Raw genomic sequence first — 23,162 nt, 5'->3', positions numbered from 1 at the left:
CCGCACCAAGTGTCATTCATTTATTCACAGTTACCAAGATTTTTTCTGATTATTATGGTTTAGGCAACATGGAGGAGGGATACATGTTCAGTGCACCCAAAATCTGACTGAAAATCATCCTTAGGGTACATTCCCACACGGCGTATTTGCTGCGTATTTGCTGCTGCGTATTTTATTTTCTCTGTTGAAGTCAATGGGTAGGAAAATACGCAGCACCAAATACGCAGCAAATACGCAGCAAAATACGCCGTGTGGGAACGTACCCTAAAACTTGTTCTAAAAGTAATTTTTTTTTTTTCTAAAATGTGATACTATGTCGCTTAAACAGTTTTTATTTATTTATTTATTTTTTTTGACATTTGTTACTATTGCACATCTGGTTTGCTCGTTGTGGTAAAACAGTGGTCTCCAAACTGCGGCCCTCCAGATGTTGCAAAACTAAAGCTCCCAGCATGCCCGGACAGCCAACGGCTGTCCGGGCATGCTGGGAGTTGTAGTTTTGCAACATCTGGAGGGCCGCAGTTTGGAGACCACTGTGGTAAAATATCACCACAAAGTTGTCCACTGTGGTCATAGCCATACATATCCGTAATCCACCCAAAAACTCGTACCTCAGGTTTACATATAAATCTGGGTACATGGACTGGCACGGCAGATGGCACTGTATCTATCACCTTACCTGTCTCCTACCACAAGAGATACAACTCTGAAACTACATTTTGACAATTTTGGTATCCAACAACATGGCGGCCGCCGGCTAACGGTATTGACTTGTGGCGAGAAACATTGTGGCCTCTAGCGTTCACACTCTCTGCAGTCGGTTTGGACCTTGTTCCCGTACCTAGGAACACTGCTATCTGTGCGGTTGTGTGTTCTCTGTCACACCGGACCCTTGACTGACGGAAGTGAGCCGAGGGGACGCCCTCAGTGTGCTGGCTCCTTACGATCTTCGCCAAGATGGCGGCGCTGGGGATTGTCCTTCATCTGGGTTTCTTGGCCTGGAGTGTGTTCGCGGTATGGCAGAATTTTGAGGTGACCGGCTCCAGGCTGAATCATGGGGCCCATTCTTATGGAGGCAGGTGGAAGTACCTGACCTTTCTTAACCAGGTAAACCATGACTGGGGCTCTGGGGGGTTAGGTCCTTCCTGTGAGTCCTGACGTGACCCAGCAGCTAAAATGAATGAATGGTGCAACCTTGGTGCAAAATCCCAGCATGTTAGTGTATAACATTCTCATAAAGGGGTTAATAAAATTTGGGCTTACAGTATGATATTTATTGGTAGTGTTACTCGGACCCCCACATTGCAGACCTGTCATGTGACATGTCCTGCATAGTGTCATATATATATATATATATATATATATATATATATATATATATATGGCAGTTTTATTTTCTAGATTTGTGACTGATAGTCATGTTCTAGATCAGTGGTCTCCAACCTGCGGACCTGCAGATGTTGCAAAACTACAACTCCCAGCATGCCCGGACAGCCAACGGCTGTCCGGGCATGCTGGGAGTTGTAGTTTTGCAACATCTGGAGGTCCGCAGGTTGAAGACCACTGATCTAGATAGTCATGTATCATATTAGGAGGTGCGTCATGGAGCAGCATACGAGCCGCAGGGATCCATAGGATATAGTGTAGATTCAACCACTGGAAGGGACCTCAGTCCTTCCCTTAGACTTCAGAGGAAGGGGCCGCATGAAAAAATGGTTCACCAATGGACTAGTAGTGGACAAGAATTGCCTAAATCCCAATTCTCTTGATTCTGGGGGTCTCAGAAACAGCGTTTAGGCTAAGTTTCCACTTGTTTTTTTTTTCTGGCAGTTTTTGGAATATTTCCACTGCAGTTTTCGATCCAAAGCCAGAAATGTATTCAAAAGGAATATGACATATAAAGGAAGGACTTACACTTCTCCTCCCTTATGGATCCACTTCTGACTTTGGCTCAAAAATTGCAGTGGCAGTATTTCAAAAACTGCCAGAAAAAAAAAAGTAGAAACTGAGCCTTATGGCATTTTATTGATCCTGTATCATTTCCCGCCTGCAGGAACAAGGTGATAACCCTGATGACAATCACAGGGACGCAGGGGACTTTGCCTCTGGGTAAAGGTGACTTACAGCATGTCAAAGGGTTGTGATTGTTGAGGTGGAGTGTACGTACGGTTGAGAACAAGTAGGCCGGGTTCACACTGTTTACGTTTAACTTTTGAAAAGTATTAAAAATCTATCCGCTAAGCCGGTGTGTCTCCAGCTGTTGCAAAACTACAGCTCCTCCAGCTGGAGGCTCACTGAATGGAAAACACTGTGCTAAGCAGGTAGATTCCTATAACATACTTTTCCCATTTAAAATGGTACTCCACCCCTAGACATGTTCTATAACATGTCTGATTGCAGGGGGGGGGGGGGTGTCTGGTCGCGGGTACCCCAGGCCGGCACTGAAGCGTTACGGTCACAGAAGCCAGGGGCTTCCGTGATCGTGAAGTCATGCCACGCCCCCTCCATGCATGTCTATGGGAGGGGGCGTGACGACTAGTACACAGCCGTTACGCCTCCTGCCATAGACACAAATGGAGGAGGCGTGGCAGCTGTGTTCGCTCCGTGTACCGGATGACTGGAGTGCCGCAGCAGAGATCGCGGGGGTCCCCAACGGCCGGACTCCCGCGATCAGATGTTATCCTCTATCCTTTGGATAGGGGATAACATGTCTAGCAGCGGAGTACCCCTTTAATGAAACTTAAATAAGTCCATGCTCCCTGCATAAACAAAAAAAACAAAAAAAAAAACACTTGTACTTACCTCCCTCAGTAACCTTGTAGCACCTGGTTGTTGCCACACTGCACTTCCTGGTGGTATAGTCAATATGGCACATTTTCATCCAGCCAATCACTGAGCACGGTACTAGAGGGTAAACCACGCTGCATGGCTAGCCTTTTAATGCACAACCAAGTTAAAGGGGTATTCCAAGATTATTTTTTATCTGACTATGCTACAGGGGCTGTAAAGTTAGCGTAGTTCATAATATAGTGTCTGTACCTGTATGTGACGGTTTTCTCACAATTCTTCTGTTATTTTCACCCCAATATTTATTTTTAACAGCATACAAAATGACTGTTGTCTCAGATTTTTCCCAGATTGCAATGCGGCCAAGATCTGACTCACTAGTCAGCTGATGACAGGGAGCCTGTCTGCTTCAATGGGTGGAGGTGGAGGGATTGCTTCGTGGGAGAGAGATCAGTCTGCAACTAATGCAACAGCTGTAAGGCACCCTGATTGAAAACCACAGGTTTTTTGATGGATGCAGCTCATTTATGTTTCAATGGGTGGGGTGTGTGGGAGGAAGGAAAATGGAATTGTGGGATTTGTAGTAAAAAAAAAGAAAAAGTCAAACAGGAAATACAATACAGCTGTCACGCCCCCTCCCATAGGCTTGCATTGAGGGGCGGAGCGTGACGTCACATGCCGCCGGCCCCGTGGTCGCCGGTAATCGGACCCGGAGCGAACACGCTCCGGGGACTGATTTTAACCGGGGTGCTCCGTGCAAGATCACGGGGGTCCCCAGCGGCGGGACCCCCACGATTAGGCATCTTATCCCCTATCCTTTGGATAGGGGATAAGATGTCTAAGCGCCGGAGTGCCCCTTTAATGTTATCTCTTGATCCCTACATACACATAAATGTTCAGTTTGGTCAACATCTATCTTTCCCATTCACCCACATGCACATACGTTTTCCGATTGACATTTGTGAAGGGGTAAGGGCTCATTCACACTGCGGACATTTTGATTTCATTGGGAATCTGCTGCTCTGTGCGCACTATGGAATTCTGCTGGTTCAATGGATGTATGCCCAAATAATTAACATGTTGATTCTTTGGGCGGAATTCTGTCAGACTGAATTGCCGTCTATGAGATGCACATTTGCGTGGTCCTAACGCTGATAGTCCAGGTTGCACCCGCTATAAGGGCCTCCCAATCAGACATGTTGGATTTCAACTGATCTTTGTTTTCAGAAAAATAAGATCAGGCAGTTGAAATCCAACATGTCTGATCGGGAGGCCCTGACGTTAGATAGTCCCTTCGTCCCACTGTATAGTATAGGCCTGCACAATTATAGCACATGATGTACAGAGTCTTTACATGTGCTATAATTTGGAATATAATATATATATATATCCATCTATCCATGCTGTTCACTATCGGAGTGCCTGCATCCATCATTGCTGACTGTTCGCAGTTCATCACCCAACACTCATGGATGAATTGCTCTTTACTCCTGTATCTAATCCTGCGGTTCAGCTACCTCTCCAGAGCTGATGAAGTGTGACCTCATATCTGACACTGGAGAAATCTTAGGAATCTTAGGTATAAGTAATGGAGTCTGCCTCCATAGTTATGTAGGTAAGGTAAGCCTTGAGCCTGCAGTTAGATAACTCGCTATTTGCTTGATTTATGGAACATTGTGGGTGTGTGTATCCAGGATAATGACGTGAAACATTTACCAGACAGAACTTCCTATAAGATGTCAGTACGTGCACCTGCTTAACTTTTCCCCATAGAAAACACCACATCACCTGCATAGACTGACAGCAAGAATTAGTGTGGAGATGCACCCACTGACGTCATTGTTAGAGTATATATAGATGCCTAAACATTAAAGGGTTTTTCAGCTATTATAAACCCCAGTTACCCCCATCAATAAGCTGATATTTGGGGGATCAAGTGCCTGTTAAAGCGCTCTGTGCAGAGGCTATGCTCTATGACCACTTTGACATCTAACTATTCCGTAGGCAGGGGCTGCAATCCAAAGCTGAGTTGCACATATAGAAAGACACTGGGAGACATGTATCATTATTTGTGTATGGTAGAAGCATTTTACCCCTTTTCCCAAATTCTAAATTATGAGCAGAAGCGCTAAATTTATCAATCAAGTGCAATGAGTTTCATAAATTGCGGGTAAATATAGTAATCTCCTCAATCTACTCTTTGGAAAATAGAATCGATGATTTAGAGCATCTTGCTACGTTAAGTCCAAGATGGCTTATATTTGCGCAAAAAAAAGAGCTCTTGCGGCAAAATTTTTGGTGTAAAGGAAAAGTACGCAGTTAATAAATCCATGTGTACTATAGATGTCACTCCAAGGTACCCCGATTCAGCCACATCTGGAGGACATGCTCTACCAAAACGTGCGCAAAAAAATGGGATTGCGCAAAATTTTGCGCAAAAAAATACACACAAAACAGGAGTAAAATCTTTGATACATGTCTCCCACTGTCTCTAAAAAGCTGATTGTGTAGGTTTTTTCATAATGTAGGTGATGCTGCTTTCGAACAATTTTAATCCAACATATACTTGTCTCCCCAGGTTCTTCAGACGGCGTTCTTTGGTGTCTGCCTACTGTGCGATCTCCTTCAGCTCTGCCTTTCCACTCGGAATCGACTTTGCTCAGTTCTCACGCGGTTGAAAGACTGCATCTTTGCAGTATTGGCATTTCCTGTTGGCGTGGTGAGCTTAGCAGTTCAACTACTTCTATGAAATGTGTCCACAAGGTGGCATGCACTGTAATGAATGCATGGTTTTCATATACAATAGTTTGACTCTTTGCTTGTATGTAAAGATGGCCATACACATAACATAGCTGTCATCTTAGCTGCTGCTACTCTACTATGGCGGTAACTTAAAGAGGTCACCAATCCTTCTCACACCTCCTTCTCACTTCAGCATAGTAAGAATCAGGAGGCTCCCATACACATTAGGTAGTTGTCCTTTTCCAACAGATTTGCCAGGTTTGCCAAGCATTAACCCCTTAACGACAATGGACGTAAATGTACGTCATGGTGACATGTTATTTAACGCACCATGACGTACATTTATGCGCCGCCATGATCGCGAGCACCGGAGTGGTGCTCGCTTCATGCCCGGCAGGTCCAGGCTGCTATCAGCAGCCAGGGACCCGCCGGTAATGGCGAACATCCGCGATCGCGCAGATGTCCGCCATTAACCCCTCAGATGCCGTGATCAATACAGATCACGGCATCTGCGGCAGTGCGGTACTTTGAATGGATGATCGGATCGCCCGCAGCGCTGCTGCGTGGATCCGATCATCCAGCATGGCGGCCGGAGGTCCCCTCACCCTGCTCCGGCTGTCTCCCGGGGTCTTCTGCTCTGGTCTGAGATCGAGCAGACCAGAGCAGAAGATCACCGATAATACTGATCAGTGCTATGTCCTATACATAGCACTGAACAGTATTAGCAATCAACTAATAGCTATGAATGTGTAAAAAAATAAATAAATAAAAATGTAGAATTAAAAAGTAAAAAAATTGGAAAAATCCCCTCCCCCAATAAAAAAGTAAAACGTCCGTTTTTCCCATTTTACCCCCAAAAAAGCATTAAAAAAATAATACACATATTTGGTATCGCCGCGTGCATAAAAGTCTGAACTATTAAAATATATTGTTAATTATCCCGTACGGTGAACAGCGTAAACGTGAAAAAAAAAAAGTCCAAAATTGCTGCTTTTTGGTCACATTTTATTCCAAAAATGTTTTATAAAAAATTTATAAAAAGTAAAACCTAAGCAAAAGCGGTACTGATAAAAACTACAGATCATGGCGCAAAAAAATAGCCCTCATATCGCCCCATATACGGAAAAATGAAAAAGTTATAGGTGGTCAAAATAGGGCAATTTCAAACATACTAATTTTGTTAAAATGGTTTGAGATTTTTTTTAAGTGGTACAATTATAGAAAAGAATATAATCATGGGTATAATTTTAATCGTATTGACCCACAGAATAAAGAAAACCTAATTTTTACCGGAAAGTGTACAGCGTGAAAACAAAACCTTCCAAAATTTGCTAAATTGCGGTTTTCTTTTCGATTTTCCCACATAAATAATATTTGTTTGGTTGTGCCGTACATTTTATGGTAAAATAAGTGATGTCATTACAAAGTACAATTGGTGACACAAAAAACAAGCCCTCATATGGCTCTGTGGATGGAAATATAAAAAAGTTAGGATTTTTAGAAGGCGAGGAGGAAAAAACGAAAATGCTAAAATAAAATTGGTCTGATCCTTTAGGCCAAAATGGGCCTGGTCCTTAAGGAGTTAATCTCATGTGTATGGCCAGCTTCAGTCATCACTTGTATTCAGTTTTTGATCAATTTTTTTTTTCTTTTTCAGTTTGTGTTTACTTCATTCTGGAGTCTGTACTTCTATGATAGAGAGCTGGTCTACCCCAAAGATCTGGACAGCATCATTCCACATTGGCTTAATCATGCCATGGTAAGACTGTTATAATTCTGTGTTCCCCAACCTGTGGCTCTCCAACTATTGCAAAACTATAACTCTCACCATGGTCTGACAGCTGAACATGTCAAAGCATGCTGGGAGTTGTAGTTTTTAAACAGCTGGAGAGCCAAAGGTTGGGGAAAATATCATATCTCCTCTCTATGGGCAGAATACATATTTATACATAAAAAAATAACCAGATCCATTGTGGTGTGTAAACATTATAATATCTCACCAGGAGGCAATTCTTTAAAAAAAAAAATGTACCTACAGCAATGATCCAGAGCAGCGGTCTTCAAACTGTGGCCCTCCAGATGTTGCAAAACTACAACTCCCAGCATGCCCGGACAGCCAACGGCTGTCCGGGCATGCTGGGAATTGTAGTTTTGCAACATCTGGAGGGCCACAGTTTGAAGGCCACTGATCCAGAGGATCTGATATTTAGTTATGTAATCTAGCTATTGCATGGCATTGTACAATTACAGTGAAATCTATTTAATCTGAAATCCTTAAAATGAACAAACTGCTAAATAATGTCGAAAGACTGAGCAAGGATGGCCAGTTAAGACTGTGGTCTCCAACCGTGACGAAAGTAAAACTACCAGCATGCCCTGACAGCAACAGTAATCCAGAATATATCCAGTAATCCAGAATATATCTAATCTGACACATATTAAATCTTATACATTTTTGGACAAATTAACTTTACATGAAAAATAATTGTGCAGAAGTAAAATATTTCATTGTCTGCATCCATGGGACCTTATGGTAGCCAGATGATCAAATATTCTAGATTATCTGACAGAAAACTGATTAACCTCACGTGTAAAGGGTGAGAATATTAAAGAATATTATAACTTGTAGTTGTCACTTTCTGGAGGGTTAGATTACTATTTAATTGATCATCTTTTAGAAGCAATTCTTCTAGGGAATAGTATAATTTTATGAATTGAAACATGATTCAGCCTTCATGAAGGCTGTGCTTCTCTGCATTAGGCTGGGTTCACACTACGGTTCCCGTATACGGCTGGGAGGAGGGGTGGGCGGGGCTTAATCGCGGCGCCCCCACTCAGCCGTATTCGGGAACCGTAGTTAATGTATGTCTATGAGCCGACCGGAGTGAACTGCAGCCTCCGGTCAGCTGCTTTTTCGGCCGTATGCGTTTTCCCGACCACAGGCAAAAACGTGGTCGACCACCTTTATGTACTAGCAAGGATACTTGGCAGCTCCCGTTTGTCTTGGCCAGTTTGCACCCTGCTCCTTCTAAGGCAATTGGGTGAACTCTGTTCTAAGGTATGATTCCTACAGAGTGGAGAAAAATACTGGTTCCTTTCATTCCTCGGTATTCTGATGGGTATAGATACATGTAATCTTGTATGTGGGACACACCATCTGATCATCCTTCTCTATTTCTCTCTACAGCATACAGCTATCTTACCTCTTGTGCTTATTGAGCTCCTTGCATGTTCACATCATTACCCGAGCAAGAAGAATGGCTTCGCTGTCCTGCTAGTGTTTAGCATTGCCTATCTGTCATGGTAAGCACTTCTTTTCTATTAATGCAAAATGTCCATGTATTGAAAAATTAGGGTAAGTGCCACTTTACCATCACTGTTTCTGGTATTGCAGCATTCAAGTTAATAGAGCTGAGCTGCAGAACTTGGCACGTTCCATGTATAAGATTGTGACAGTGGTCACTTACTTTAATTAGTGGGGTAGTTGCAGAGTTATTCCTACTTCCTCATCCATTGCTATAGTAGTGCTGTGCACAATGGAGGCGGGGAGGCAGCACACAAAGCACCCCTGCTTCCACAATATTCACTGCCCGGCCCACCCCCACGATGAAAATTCAAATGTCTTCACTCTCACTTCACTAGGACATGAGGGCCTACTGGGAGCCCTCCCAAGACGGTTTCAGTGCTTGCTAGGAGACATGACTTGATGCTGTGTCTCCTGGTAAGCCTGGCCCCCTAGCATGACATCACTGCATGCCTGGCCTAACTTTCTTCTAACAAGCAGGGACTGTGTAGGGAGAGGCGGTGCAGTGTGAGGGAAACCAGATACCACAGCTCTTGTCCCTACTTCTGGATATACTATTAATCACTGGATATGGCAAAGTAGGCACTGGCTGTGGGAGTCCTGCAGCCAGCACCTGCTCAGCCATATCCATTGAGGAGCCTGGGTTTTCTTAGGGGATAGGAAGCAGGGACTTGCAGGGGCCTGCACGTAGAGTCCCTTCCACTGGTGATCTAAAAAAGAGGAGCTGAGATACAGAAGTAGTCAGAGTCTCCCTCACAGTGCACCCGCCTCTCCCCGCACAGTCCCTGCAGGCAGTGGTAACTAGTTCACAGTATTGCAGGGAAAGCAGGTAGCTGCTCATATCCTGGGGCAGGCTTCTTCTCCTGCCCTTTAGTTCCGCTCCTCCATAGCTCAGCGGTGAATAGCTGCTTTCTGAGGGGCTAGGAAGAAGGGTCTGTGCGTCAAGAAGCACTGGTGCAGTTAGCTGGGAAAGACGCAGGATTTTTCACCACATCGGCAGTCAGTAGAGAGCCGCATTTACTGCCAGGAATTGTATCCCGGCAACACGCGGCCAAAAGAAAAAGCAATGTGCAGATAAGCTCACTGAAGCCAAAAGGAGGTGGCAGAACTGGACAGAATGTGTGCAGGTGGGCATATCTAAAGTACCCTTGAGGCTGGAGAAAATTTTTTTTTTTCCTGAATAACCCCTTTTCCAAATAACCCCTTTAAGGAGGAAGGGGAGCTCGGAAAACCGGCTCCCTGCCCTCATTGCCCTTTTAATTATTTGGTCTGGCTACTAGCCTAAACACATTTTGACCATGGCATGAAGAGTAGAAAGGAGATATAATGGTAAGTTCTTACCCAGTCCTACAAGGAGGCTTGATTTCTCCATGTTAATGATTCCTTTTTTTTCTTTTCTTTGTATAGTAAAAACCTGTGCAACTTCCTAAAATACATTTACTAATACTTGACATTGCAAATTAGCACAATTTCTTAAAAATAAAAATATAGTAGTAGGGAGTAATCCGGCAAGTATAAGCCAGTAAGACTGGGGGAATTAGAAACTACATTAAAGAATAGAATTGTGGAACATCTAAGATCCCAAGGTGAGATTTCAAGGTGAAAAACAACATTGGTTTAGTTCAGTTTATTTTTTTACTGGGTGACTAAAATAAGACATGGCAGATTTTAGTACAGCTTTTGACTTGGTCGCACATAGAAGTCTTATCAATAAACCGCCATCTTTGAGCTTGGACTCCCATATTGACAGACAACAGAGGTTTTAATCTATGGAGTATATATTTACAGCAAGGTTGTGGGGATCCCAAAGGGATCTGTACTGGGACCCATTTTATTCACTATCTTTATTAGCGATATTGCAAAAGGTTTCAATGGTAAGAAATTGGTCTTTTTACTGATGACACAGAGATTAGTTACATGGTTGATGTTTCTGGAGGAATACATCAAATGAAAAAGGATTTAGATAAACTAGATGAATGGTCCGAATTCTGGTGACTGGCATTTAATGTGAATAAGCGCAAGATAATGCTCCTGGGGGATTAAAATCCAAGGGAAGAATTTTAAATATTTGATACAGTCCTGACCTCAGTATCTGAGCGAAGGGGGATTGAGGGGGTCATTATTTCAGAAGACTTAAAGTTACATGATATACACAACAGGAAATGCTAGCAGAATGTTTGGGTGTATATGGAGAGGTATTAGCCGTATAAAGGGAAGTGCTCATGCCGCTGTACAGAACACTGGTGAGACCTCACTTGGAGTATTGTGCGCAGTACTGGAGGCCGTATCTCCAAAAGGATATAGATACTTTGGAGAAAGTTCAGAGAAGATACTAAACTAGTACATGGATTGCAGGATAACTAACCAGGAAGGGTTAAAGGACCTTAACATGTATAGCTTGGAAGAAAGAAGAGACAGAGAGGATATGATACCTTATATACATAAAGGGATTCCACACGGTAAAGCAGAACAGGATATTCAAAAGGAAAAAAAACTACCACAATAGGACATAGTTTTAAATTAGAGGAGCAAAGGTTTATGCAGGAATATTATTAGTGTCACTATAATGAGAGATGTAGTGTATACATGGAATAGCCTTACTGCAGAAGTGGTAGCTGCAAATGCAAAATACAGTGAAGGAGTTTCAGTTTGTATGTGATAAGCATAAGGCTATCATTCATTCAGAGACTAGATGGGCTGAATGGCTTTTATCTGTTGACACAATCTATGTTTCTATGTTCCTACTTTCTGTTAGGCTGGGTCCACACTACGTTTTGTCCCATACGGGAGCGCATACGGCAGGGGGGAGCTAAAAGCTCGCGCTCCCATATGTCACCGTATGCGCTCCCGTATGTCATTCATTTCAATGAGCGGGCCGGAGTGAAACGTTCGGTCCGGTCGGCTCATTTTTGCGCCGTATGCGCTTTTACAACCGGACCTAAAACCGTGGTTGACCACAGTTTTAGGTCCGGTTGTAAAAGCGCATACGGCGCAAAAATGAGCCGACCGGACCGAAAGTTTCACTCCGGTCGGCTCATTGAAATGAATGACATACGGGAGCGCATACGGTGACATACGGGAGCGCGAGCTTTTAGCTCCCCCCCTGCCGTATGCGCTCCCGTATGGGACAAAACGTAGTGTGGACCCAGCCTTGGTGAATACATACACACAGACCTTCATGCAGGTAATTTCTTTTTATGTGAGGGTGCTTTTGGCCTGTAGTACAAGAGATGTGTACTTGTGCTTCCTTTAGCTCTCAGAATACATAACAACCCCATTCAGCTGATTAGGTTAGGCTGGGTTTCTAACATATGGCCAATTTCACAGCAGCACAGAATGGCCACGTTTTGCATCTGTATTAAGGCCATAAGTTCTGCCCCAAACGTTTAATGACTTGGACTATAAGCATTATTGATCCCAATGATATTTCAATTCGGCTGTTTGAACCTACAGTCAGGTTGCAGGTTCAATCACCCAAACTGTAAAACCAGCCTGAGAGGGTGAACAAGGATGTCCCCCATTTACCATTGATAAACATATTTGGGGAGATTTATCAAAACCTGTGCAGAGGAAGAGTGGTCCAGTTGCCCATAGCGACCAATCAGATTGCTTCTTTCATTTTCCACAGGCCTCTTTAGAGGCCTGTGGAAAATGAAAGAAGCAATCTGATTGGTTGCTATGGGCAACTGGACCACTCTTCCTCTGCACAGGTTTTGATAAATCTCCCCCATTATATCAGAAAGTTGTTGCGTTTTATAAGACACATCTCAGAATCCATCCATGCAGTGCATGTAGCATTGTAAAACGATGACACAGTCTCCCCTGTATTAATGCCATTTTTCTCCTCTTCTGCACAGGGTCCAATGGGTGCATTTTGCAGCAGATATCTGGGTGTATCCCATCCTGGCCAAGCTGGATGCAGTAGGGATGCTGGTGTTTTTTGCATCGTCATTCTTTGTTATTCTTGCTTTCTACTGCTTGGGAGAGTGGCTGACACGGCTGCGCTGGGGTAAGAAGTTTTGCATTTCAAATGCTTCATTCAAAAGTTTTGTATTCAGTGTTTTTTTTCATGGTATTATAGCAACAAGACTGTAGGTGATGGCATCATTAATCCAAATAACGGAGCACATTGATGGTTAAAGGGGTTTTCCAAGGCTTGTTTATTGATAGCATATCCTTAAAACAGATCTATGATGTATATAGTTGTTTCTGTCTTACGCACCTAAATACACCCCATTTTATCAACAAAAAAAAAGAAAGCTGCATTTGGTCCATATTTTTTTTTTTTTATTATTTTTATTTTTTTTGCATTTTACTGCATCCAGTATTTCTATTTTTTTTTCAACTGGTCCAAAATCTGGGCTTATTTGCTGTCTGCTGCCAGCAAGTTACTTAACCACATGCCTTCACCTCTGCTTTCAGCATATAGGCCCAGCTTACTACCCATGACTTCCCAACCTACTTCTATCACACATTAATGGCATATTCTATGGATAGGCTTTAAATGTATGTGATGAGAATACCCCTTTAAATATAAACCACTATACAAAAAAAAAAACGTAATACATGTATTTCATATAATTAACATATGATTGATTAACACCTATAAATTGCCATTTAGTTACCACAATCAAATGCCACTGTATAGCCATACTTTAGCATACATCTCCCAATGGCTCTAATGCAAAAAAAAAAAAAAAATGTCCGCCGGCTTTGCATTTTTACAGTGGCCCACTCTATAGGAAAATGCAGTCTGCTACACTTTCCTATAATGTAACAAAAAGGTATCATATAAACGTGCTTGGTATTGCTGCTGTGCAGTGTCCTACTAAGACATTTTCCTGTCTGTTAAAGTTGACCTCCAAGGCCCTCCTTCCCCGCTACTGACTGATATTAAAGGGGTACTTCTGTGAAAAACTTTTTTTTTTTTTTTTTAAATCAACTGGTGCCAGAAAGTTAAACAGATTTGTAAATTACTTCTATTAAAAAAATCTTAATCCTTCCTGTACTTATTAGCTGCTTGAATACTACAGTGGAAATTATTTTCCATTTAGAATACAGTGCTCTCTGCTGACATCATGAGCACAGTGCTCTCTGCTGACATCTCTGTCCATTTTTAGGAACTGTCCAGGGTAAAAGGAAATCCCCATAGCAAACATATGCTGTTCTGGACAGTTCACAAAATGGACAGAGATGTCAGCAGAGAGCACTGTGCTCGTGATGTCAGCAGACAGTTCTGTGTTTCAAAAAGAAAAGAATTTCCGCTGTAGTATTCAGCAGCTAATAAGTACAGGAAGGATTAAGATTTTTTTATAGAAGTAATTTACAAATCTGTTTAACTTTCTGGCACCAGTTGATTTAAAAAAAAAAAAAAAAAAAGTGTTTCACCGGAGTACCCCTTTAAAACAGTTATCCAGCAGCAACACTAAGATGAGAAATGAAAATGAAACATTTTGATGCCCCTTCCTTTCGGATGCCTTAGGCATGGGCTGTGACATGTCATGTTATGAACATACCTCCAGTCCATCGATATGATTTTGTGGGGGGGGGGGGGGGGGGGTATGGCTGATCAGCTGATTGAGGGAGCTACAGCACTCCTGGGAGTGCTGGTTGGGGTTCCTTACCATACAAAGATCTGTACATTTGATAGAAGCTGTTCCTGGAATGGCAGCTGGTCCATTGGACAAAATTTACTGAGCTGTATTACCAGGCATTAAAAAAAAACAGTCTACAATCTGCAGTGTATGAGTAGCCAGCCCACTTGCTATCATTCCTGCTGTAGTGCACGGACGGAGTGTGGTGAGCCACTCCACTCAGACTAAGAACAGGAAAAAACAAGGGATCGTCCAGCAGAGCTTATCAGGAAAAATCTGTTCTCCTTTGTTCGTGACCTGAGACAGGACCTAATTTTACCATATAAATAGCAGGGATATAAGGGGAAGATTTACCAAAACCTGTCTGGAGTAAAAGTTGACCAGTTACCCATAGCAACCAATCAGATCACTTCTTTAATTTTTCAGAGGCCTTTTCAAAAATGAAAGAAGCGATCTGATTGGTTGCTATGGGCAACTCAGCAACTTTTCCTCTGGACAGGTTTTGATAACTCTCCCCCTTAATGTACAAATAGGTAACAATACTAATATAAAAGTATCAAGTAACAGTAGCATCGCTGGCAATATTTTATCCCAGAATGAACAAATAGGCAGGAAAAACATAAAACATTTTTTGAAATAATGTAAACGAATATATATTGATCCTACCAAGGATTAGCGCACAAATAGAACAGATCATCAGCTAAAAATGTGGAAATAATGTAAGCAGTAGTTACATTCAGTAAGACATATATAGCAATCTGCAGAGGAAAAAGAGAAAAACAAATTGTGTTAGAGAAATTTATATTGGCGACAGTTCACATGTATACTGCCAAAAGCATCCTGCAGAGACCACCCACTGCAAGGTAAATATGTATAGACTAGGGTCTCAACTAAGTAATACTACACCAAAAATAAGACGACACTAACCAAAACCATAATTACAAAAAATACAAAATGAATCTTTATTGAAAAATCACAAGAATAAAACATAAATTAAAATAACAATGGCACAGTGGAGAATATCTATGGTGAACACATACTAGGGAAGGCTGTAATATAATGTATGAATAAATGATTAAAACCACACTCATGCCAATGAAATACCCAGCAAAGGTAAATAGTATAGAATAACACAGCAGAGGGGCATAAGAACCAAAAGAACCAGTACCAGATGGGATCATAAACCTTACCCAGGGATGTGCCAGTCACATTCTCACAAATGGTATTTTAAATTTATGCTTTTCACTGTAATATATATCCATGACTAAGGCCAGGTAACAGGCTGAAACGCGTTGGCTTTATTACTATTCTACAATAATGTTTCGATGAAGATTTTGATATGTGTAAGGAAATAAAGAACAAATTTTACCTGATAAGCTCTGCTGAAGGATCCCATGTTTTTCCTATGTTACCGGACACATCCACTTTCAAATGCAATGTTGCTATGCCTGGTAAGTGGTTAAGAGGCCTCAGCAACCCCTTCAATTATCTGATCTGTGGGAATTCTAGGAGTCTGGTTCCCCACTGATAAAATAATTATCAGTTTCACCTGCATTAACCTATCGGTACAGACAGGTAGTGCATGTGACACTGATGACAACGATACTTACCTGATCCTGTTCCGTGCTCCAGCTGTCCCGCCACCATCTTCCGTATCTTCCGTTCCGGGGCTGACTTGAAGCATGGGCGGAGCTTCGTGACATAACCGCTCCTGCTTCGCTTCTGGGTCCTGCACTACCAAACAGCAGCGGTGATACGGAGGAAGATAGCGGGAGCATGGAACAAGAGACCCGGAGCGCGGAATGAGATCAGGTTAAGTATGGTTGTCATCAGTGTCATCTACACTGTCTCTCCCGACAGATTTGTGCAGGTGACACTGATGACAGATTTTCCTTAAAAGTAACCTATAGGGCTTCTCTATGAATTCCTGCTGAAATATAGTTTTAGATTAACCATAAAAATGTATGCACTGATTTGGTGGTAAGGTTGTCTATTAAAGGGGTATTCCAGGCCAAAACTTTTTTTTATATATCAACTGGCTCCGGAAAGTTAAACAGATTTGTAAATTACTTCTATTAAAAAATCTTAATCCTTCCAATAGTTATTAGCTTCTGAAGTTGAGTTGCTGTTTTCTGTCTAACTGTTCTCTGATGACTCACGTCCCGGGAGCTGTCCAGCTCCTATGGGGATATTCTCCCATCATGCACAGCTCCTGGGACGTGACATCATCATTGAGCAGTTAGACAGAAAACTTCAGAAGCTAAAAACTATTAGAAGTATTAAGATTTTTTAATAGAAGTAATTTACAAATCTCTTTAACTTTCCAGAGCCAGTTGATATATATAAAAAAAAGTTTTTGCCTGGAATACCCCTTTAACCCAGTTTTTATAATGGAAATACATTTTTTTAAGCTGGACTGTGCTTTTATGTTTATTATAGTTAAAGGTGTGAAGCACACAAGTTTACATTAGGACATCAATTGGATCTTTTAACTTTTTAAGGCCCCCATTAGCGATTTCACTGTTCTACAAAATATTTAAAAAAAAATTTGTTTCAGATATGAAATTTGCCATTTCTTAATGAATTTCACATGCTGAATTTAAATATAATAATGAAATTTGTTAGTTGGCTCTAGTTTTCATGCAATGGACATTTTACATTTTCCAACTTTAGGTAATAGGCAAATGACACTGTTCCACAGGTAAAAAGTTACGAGCATGGAAACAGCTGTTCTTACATAATTTTGGGTTGCTAAAAACAAAAATAACATAAAAAAAAATGTATATTGGCTCTAGTTTCCATGATATAAGCAACCAACTAATGAAGTAAGGTTTATAAAATGCTTGATGCAACTTGCCATAGATTGCATAATCAGTATTGGTGACCAGTAGAAAACTGCCAAGCGTACCAAGATGATGCAATATTAGCTAATATTACATCACCAAATTCTGTAAAAGTCACAGTATCTGTTGCTTGGCAAGTTTAAGATGGGTTCAGACTGCATTTACTAACTACAGGAACCAGATCTGGCCCCCTTCTCATTCATTTTAATGAGCCGACCGGAGTCGCATAGTACTTCCGGTGGGTCATTTTTGCCCTGTATCCGGTTTTCTGACTGGACTGAAAACCGTGGTATGCTGCTATGTAACTATGTAACTCCGGTCGGCTCATTCAAATGAATGAGAAGGGGGCCAGATCTGGTTCCCCTAGTTAGTAAAAGCAGTGTGAACCCACTCTAAACTTGCTAAGCAACAGATACTGTGACTTTTATAGAATTTGTTGACTTAATATTGCATCATCTTGGTACGCTTGGCGGTTTTCTATTGGTCACCAATACTAATAATGTAATCCATGGTGTAAATTGCATCAAGCATTTTATAAACCTTACTTCATTACTTTGTTGCTTATATCATTGAAACTAGAGCCAATATAAATTTTTTTTATGTTATTTTTAACACCCCAAAATTATGTAAGAACAGCTGTTTTAATGCTCGCAACTTTTTACCTGTAGAACAGTGATTGGCCGAACAGGCTGATATACACTGCTCAAAAAAATAAAGGGAACACGAAGATAACACATCCTAGATCTGAATGAATGAACTAATCGTATGAAATACTTTCGTCTTTACATAGTTGAATGTGTTTACAACAAAATCACACAAAAATTGTCACTGGAAATCAAATTTATCAACCCATGGAGGTCTGGATATGGAGTCACACTCAAAATCAAAGTGGAAAACCACACTACAGGCTGATCCAACTTTATGTAATATCCTTTAAGGGTACATTCCCACACAGCGTATTTTCTGCGTATTTGCTGCTGCGTATTTTATTTTCTCTGTTGAAATCAATGGGTAGGAAAATACGCAGCACCAAATACGCAGCAAATACGCAGCAAAATACGCCGTGTGGGAACGTACCCTAAAACAAGTCAAAATAGAGCTCAGTAGTGTATGTGGCCTCCATGTGCCCGTATGACCTCCCTACAATGCCTATGCATGCTCCTGATGACAGTCTGTGGTGCAACGTGGCATTGGTGGATGGAGCGAGACATGGTGTCCCAGATGTGCTCAATCGGATTCAGGAACGGGCGGGCCAGTCCATAGCATCAATGCCTTTCTCTTGCAGGAACTGCTGACACACTCCAGCCACATGAGTTCTAGCATTGTCTTGCATTAGGAGGAACCCAGGGCCAACCGCACCAGCATATGGGCTCACAAGGTCTGAGGATCTCATCTCGGTACCTAATGGCAGTCAGGCTACCTCTGGCAAGCACATGGAGGGCTGTGCGGCCCCCCAAAGAATTGCCACCCCACACCATTACTGACCCACCTCCAAACCGGTCATGCTGGAGGATGTTGTAGGCAGCAGAATGTTCTCTACAGCGTCTCCAGACTCTGTCACATCTGTCACATGTGCTCAATGTGAACCTGCTTTCATCTTTGAAGAGCACAGGGCACCAGTGGCGAATTTGCCAATCTTGGTGTTCTCTGGCAAATGCCGAACGTCCTGCACGGTGTTAGGCTGTAAGCACAACCCTCACCTGTGGATGTCGGGCCCTCATACCACCCTCATGAAGTCTTTTTCTGACTGTTTGAGTGGACACATGCACATTTGTGGCCTGCTGGAGGTCATTTTTGCAGGGCTCTGGCAGTGCTCCTCCTGCTCCTCCTTGCGCAAAGGCGGAGCTAGCGGTCCTGCTGCTGGGTTGTTGGCCTCCTCCACGTCTTCTGATGTACTGGCCTGTCTCCTGGTAGCACCTCCATGCTCTGGACACTATGCTGACAGACACAGCAAACCTTCTTGCCACAGCTCACATTGATGTGCCATGCTGGATGAGCTGCACTACCTGAGCCACTTGTGTTGATTGTAGACTCCGTCTCATGCTAACACTAGAGTGAAAGCACTGCCAGCATTAAAAAGTGACCAAAACATGAGCCAGGAAGCATAGGAACTGAGATCACTACTTTATTGGGGGGGGGGGGGGTCTTGCTAATTGCCTATCATTTCCACCTGTTGTCTGTACCATTTGCACAACAGCATGTGAAATTGTCAATCAGTGTTGCTTCCTGAGTGGACAGTGTGATTTCACAGAAGTGTCATTGACTTGGAGTTACATTGTGTTGTTTAAGTGTTCCCTTTATTTTTTTTGATCAGTGTAGCTCTGTGTAATAGGATCAGTGATCAGCCAATGAACAAGCAAATGCTTAACCATTAAGAAATTAATTGGCCACACATCTCTCGGTGTTATAGTGGATGTGCGTCAGATACCAGTTTACAGGAAAGAGAGACACAAATGATCTAGCAATAGTTTTTCCAGCTCTCCTTGCCAGACGCTTAAAGGGTTGTGCGCTGCCCTGCCTTTTGGAGCTCTGCTCGCATCGTCCGGAAGTTCATTACTCCGAACGCTGTGTGCGGGCTTCCGTGTTTGCGGCCGCCCCCTCGTGACGTCACGCCCGCCCCCTCAACCAAAGTCTATGGGAAGGGCGTGACAGCGGGGACGTGAACCCTTCCCATAGACTTTCGTTGAGGGGGCAGGTGTGACGTCACGAGGGGCCGGGCGTGATGTCACGAGGGGGCGGCCGCGAACACGGAAGCCCGCACACAGCATTCGGAGTAATAAACTTCCGGACACTGCGAGCGGAGCTCCGATAGGCAGGGCAGCGCACAACCCCTTTAAGCCATGGATAGGCTCTGTAATGTAATAAGGCCCTAATATACTTCGATTTCAATCCTACCATTTTCGAGATCTATGTTCTGTCAGAGGATTAAAAGCTGCATAGACATAAAACATCTCCCAGTTAGTTACAATTATATCCAGGTTACACAATAGATAAATTCATAAGTAGCTTCTCTCTGCTGGCCTGACAGCAATACTGTAACATAACTTTTGCCACAGTCTTTAACCTTCCTGCTTATTCCGTAGGCTCTGGACGTCCATCAAAAAAGAGGAGGAAAAAGAAGAGCAACTAAGAGCCGAAAATCAAAATTCAGGACCAACAATTTTATATAATTTTTTTTTTTTTTTTTTTTTAAATAAAGAGAACCCTTTCCACCCTTTGTAGAAGGAAGGTATGGCTACAACAGAGCAACCATTGTAATGCTGATTGCTTCCGGTCCCCGCTCTGCAGTTCTCTTGTAGCTGAGCAGAGCTCTCTGGCTGCACCTAGTCGTCCCGTTCCAGATAATATCTAAGCTTGTATCCTTGTCAACATAATCTACAAATTCACAGGCACCGATTCTCTAGAAGTTTTACAGCTCGGTTCGATGTAATGATCGACGTGAACATTTATACTCCTTCCTGGCATCCATATGTAAATTGACAAAGATGTAAACACCATTATAAAATATTGGCACTTTTTTTTATCTTATGTTTACATACTGAAGACATGGCTTTACCCAGCAGGAATGAACTTGAAGCTGGTCATAGTTCCTGCCTTAATCTGTAGCCTAACAGCAGCCTATGCACAAAAGAATTCTGGGTAATGGCTGGTTGCGTGGCTATGGGACTCTGAAGATGTAACTTGTTTTTTCTTTTTTCTTTTTACATTGTATCAGTGGGACCTTGCTTTAAACATTATGTTAAATGTTTCTTTTGTTCGGTAAATAATTGCCTTGGTCGTGTCATGGGTTTGAGTGGTAGTTTTGCATTTGTTTAGGGAAGAAGGACTCAAGTCTCGCTTGCTCTGCCTCTAGGTCTAGTGCTGGGGTACACCAGAAAATCTGTTTAGTGACTGCGAAGTGTTGTATTTACATGCAGTGTTGCGTGTATGTTACAATTGCACAAGGACTCGTGACAGCTATGGAATCTCAGCCAAGGATAGGAAAGCCCCCAGCCAACTATTTGGACTACTGTGGCTTAGTTGTGCCCTTCTAATTTACCCTTGGCCAACCAATTGACACGGTTATTCGGGTTCTGACATGTCATAATGTATGAGTAAATAGACAACTAGGTGTTACCATTGTCCTTGTCCAAGGAATGTGCCCCTACCCAGTCAGCGATGAGTGGACTGTTGTCAGACATGTTCACATGGTTAAAAGCAGCAGCTTGCAAAAACTTATTAAAAAAATAGGGACACACCTTATACGATCAGTGGAAACATCCAGTTGTCTATCTATTGACCTATTTCCAAGAGGCACAACTGCAGAATAGCAAAATGCAATTTCTGAGATGAGATGCTCCAGCACTGTTAACTCATGAAGAATACAAGTATTTATCCATGAAGGTGTATTCTGGGATTTGTAAAACATACCTACCATTAAAAAAAAAATATCCAGTTCCTCTTCAAGTGTATAGATGCATATTACCTGTAGGGCTTTTCTCCGTGGAGGAATTACGTAACAGAGTTACGTAAACATTGTAGATTTGCTGTTAGCATAACTCCCATTGGAGTCAATGGGAGTTACGCAAATTGCGTATCTTCCCCGCTCTGGTTGCTTTCAGCTTTCCTGACTACCTCTGCTGGAGGTGGCCAGAAAAAGCAGACTCAAGAGATGGGACAACCCCTTTAAAGCACTGATTGAGAATCTGCAGCTACATCTCCCTCCTCCCCTCTTATATTTACTGTTTAACACTGTCAATTTTTAATGACTGTAAAGGTGTCTGAAGGTTGCATGGATCGGATTTGCTGCAGGAAATTTTGTCAGCAGATCCACAATTGATTTGCAGAAGATCCACAAGCCAAATCTGTACCATGTCAATTTGAAAATTTAGCCTAAAGAAGACTTTCCACCGAAATGCGGAGGCAAAAAAAACTCCAATGATCTCAAAGATTGTGCTGTGGATCTGCATGTGACATTTCATAATAAGATATATTACAGATGTTATTGTGTTCACATGCACTGCTGATGTATGCAAAAATCTAATGATCAGTATCCTTTTATACAAGAAAGGATTAATAATGCATGAAAAAACTGTGTCCTATACTTGTTTCACATTCTTTTCCATTTCCTGCAGCAAAGTGGTGGTTTTGTCTGTAATGTCAACAGGTAACAGTGGGGGCCGACCGCAGTGTGATTGTCACTTGATATTCTTATGTAAGACATCACATTGGATTGTAATGTACTAGGAGACAGACAATGGGGAAAGAGAAAACCTGAAATAGAAGCAAATAATAACCTTAATTTTTCTATTTTAGGCACATACTAAGCTTATTCCAAATGATTTTTCATCAGACACAGACTGTACAAATGTGACAGAGCTAAATTTTGTTAACTACTTAAAGCTATTACTTATGGATCTGTTTGTGACAGCTCGTTATGTTAGGGCTTCTAGAAGTTAGTGGGTGAAATAGCATTGTGCCATGTATAACAGGTTGACTCCGCTACATCAGTGTAAGTGGTAACTAGCATAGCCAAAAGCCTCTCATTTTAAAAAAAATGTTCACAATTTGAAAAAATGTTTTACATATAGAATTCTATCCACATAAACCATTGCATGGGTTAGAAAAACATCTGACATGTTAAGAGTTTTGATTAGTGGGGGTGTCAGCACTGAGACCCTGACCAATCAGCAGAATGAGCAGGGAGAAATGTGCAGCATTGCTGTATACTCCTGGCTCATAGTGATCTTAGTCTTGCTGCTCCATAGACTTATAGGTCTTAGCACTGAGACCCTGACAAATCCAAACTTTTGACATGTCCCTCTGCAGAGAAAAAGTTGATTAGTCGCCTATAGCAACCAATCTGATTAGAAAAATAAAAGCTGCAATCTGGTTGCTATGGGCAACTGCTCC

General features: G+C 42.2%; 1 protein-coding gene across 1 annotated transcript; it reads left to right on the top strand.

Annotated features, from left to right (window-relative positions):
- The first annotated feature begins 516 nt into the window (after positions 1–516).
- On the top strand, positions 517–23,162 carry LOC130296970 (androgen-dependent TFPI-regulating protein-like). Its single transcript, XM_056549076.1, has 6 exons — positions 517–1,107; positions 5,366–5,506; positions 7,187–7,288; positions 8,717–8,832; positions 12,691–12,842; positions 20,354–23,162. Exons 1-6 carry the CDS (start codon positions 958–960, stop codon positions 20,398–20,400), a joined length of 708 nt encoding a protein of 235 aa, XP_056405051.1. The 5' UTR covers positions 517–957; the 3' UTR covers positions 20,401–23,162.

This window comes from Hyla sarda, chromosome 12, assembly GCF_029499605.1.
Source record: "Hyla sarda isolate aHylSar1 chromosome 12, aHylSar1.hap1, whole genome shotgun sequence".
Lineage (NCBI taxonomy): Eukaryota > Metazoa > Chordata > Amphibia > Anura > Hylidae > Hyla > Hyla sarda.
This window is presented reverse-complemented; position numbering and strand designations above follow the sequence as displayed.

What these genes read in the sequence shown, in the direction of transcription:
- LOC130296970 (XM_056549076.1), top strand. Translation starts at nt 958, where the DNA reads ATGGCGGCGCTGGGGATTGTCCTTCATCTGGGTTTCTTGGCCTGGAGT. An exon ending in TGGCATTTCCTGTTGGCGTG is followed by an intron (nt 5,507 to 7,186) that starts GTGAGCTTAGCA and finishes TTTCTTTTTCAG; the next exon opens with TTTGTGTTTACTTCATTCTG. An exon ending in GCTGACACGGCTGCGCTGGG is followed by an intron (nt 12,843 to 20,353) that starts GTAAGAAGTTTT and finishes CTTATTCCGTAG; the next exon opens with GCTCTGGACGTCCATCAAAA.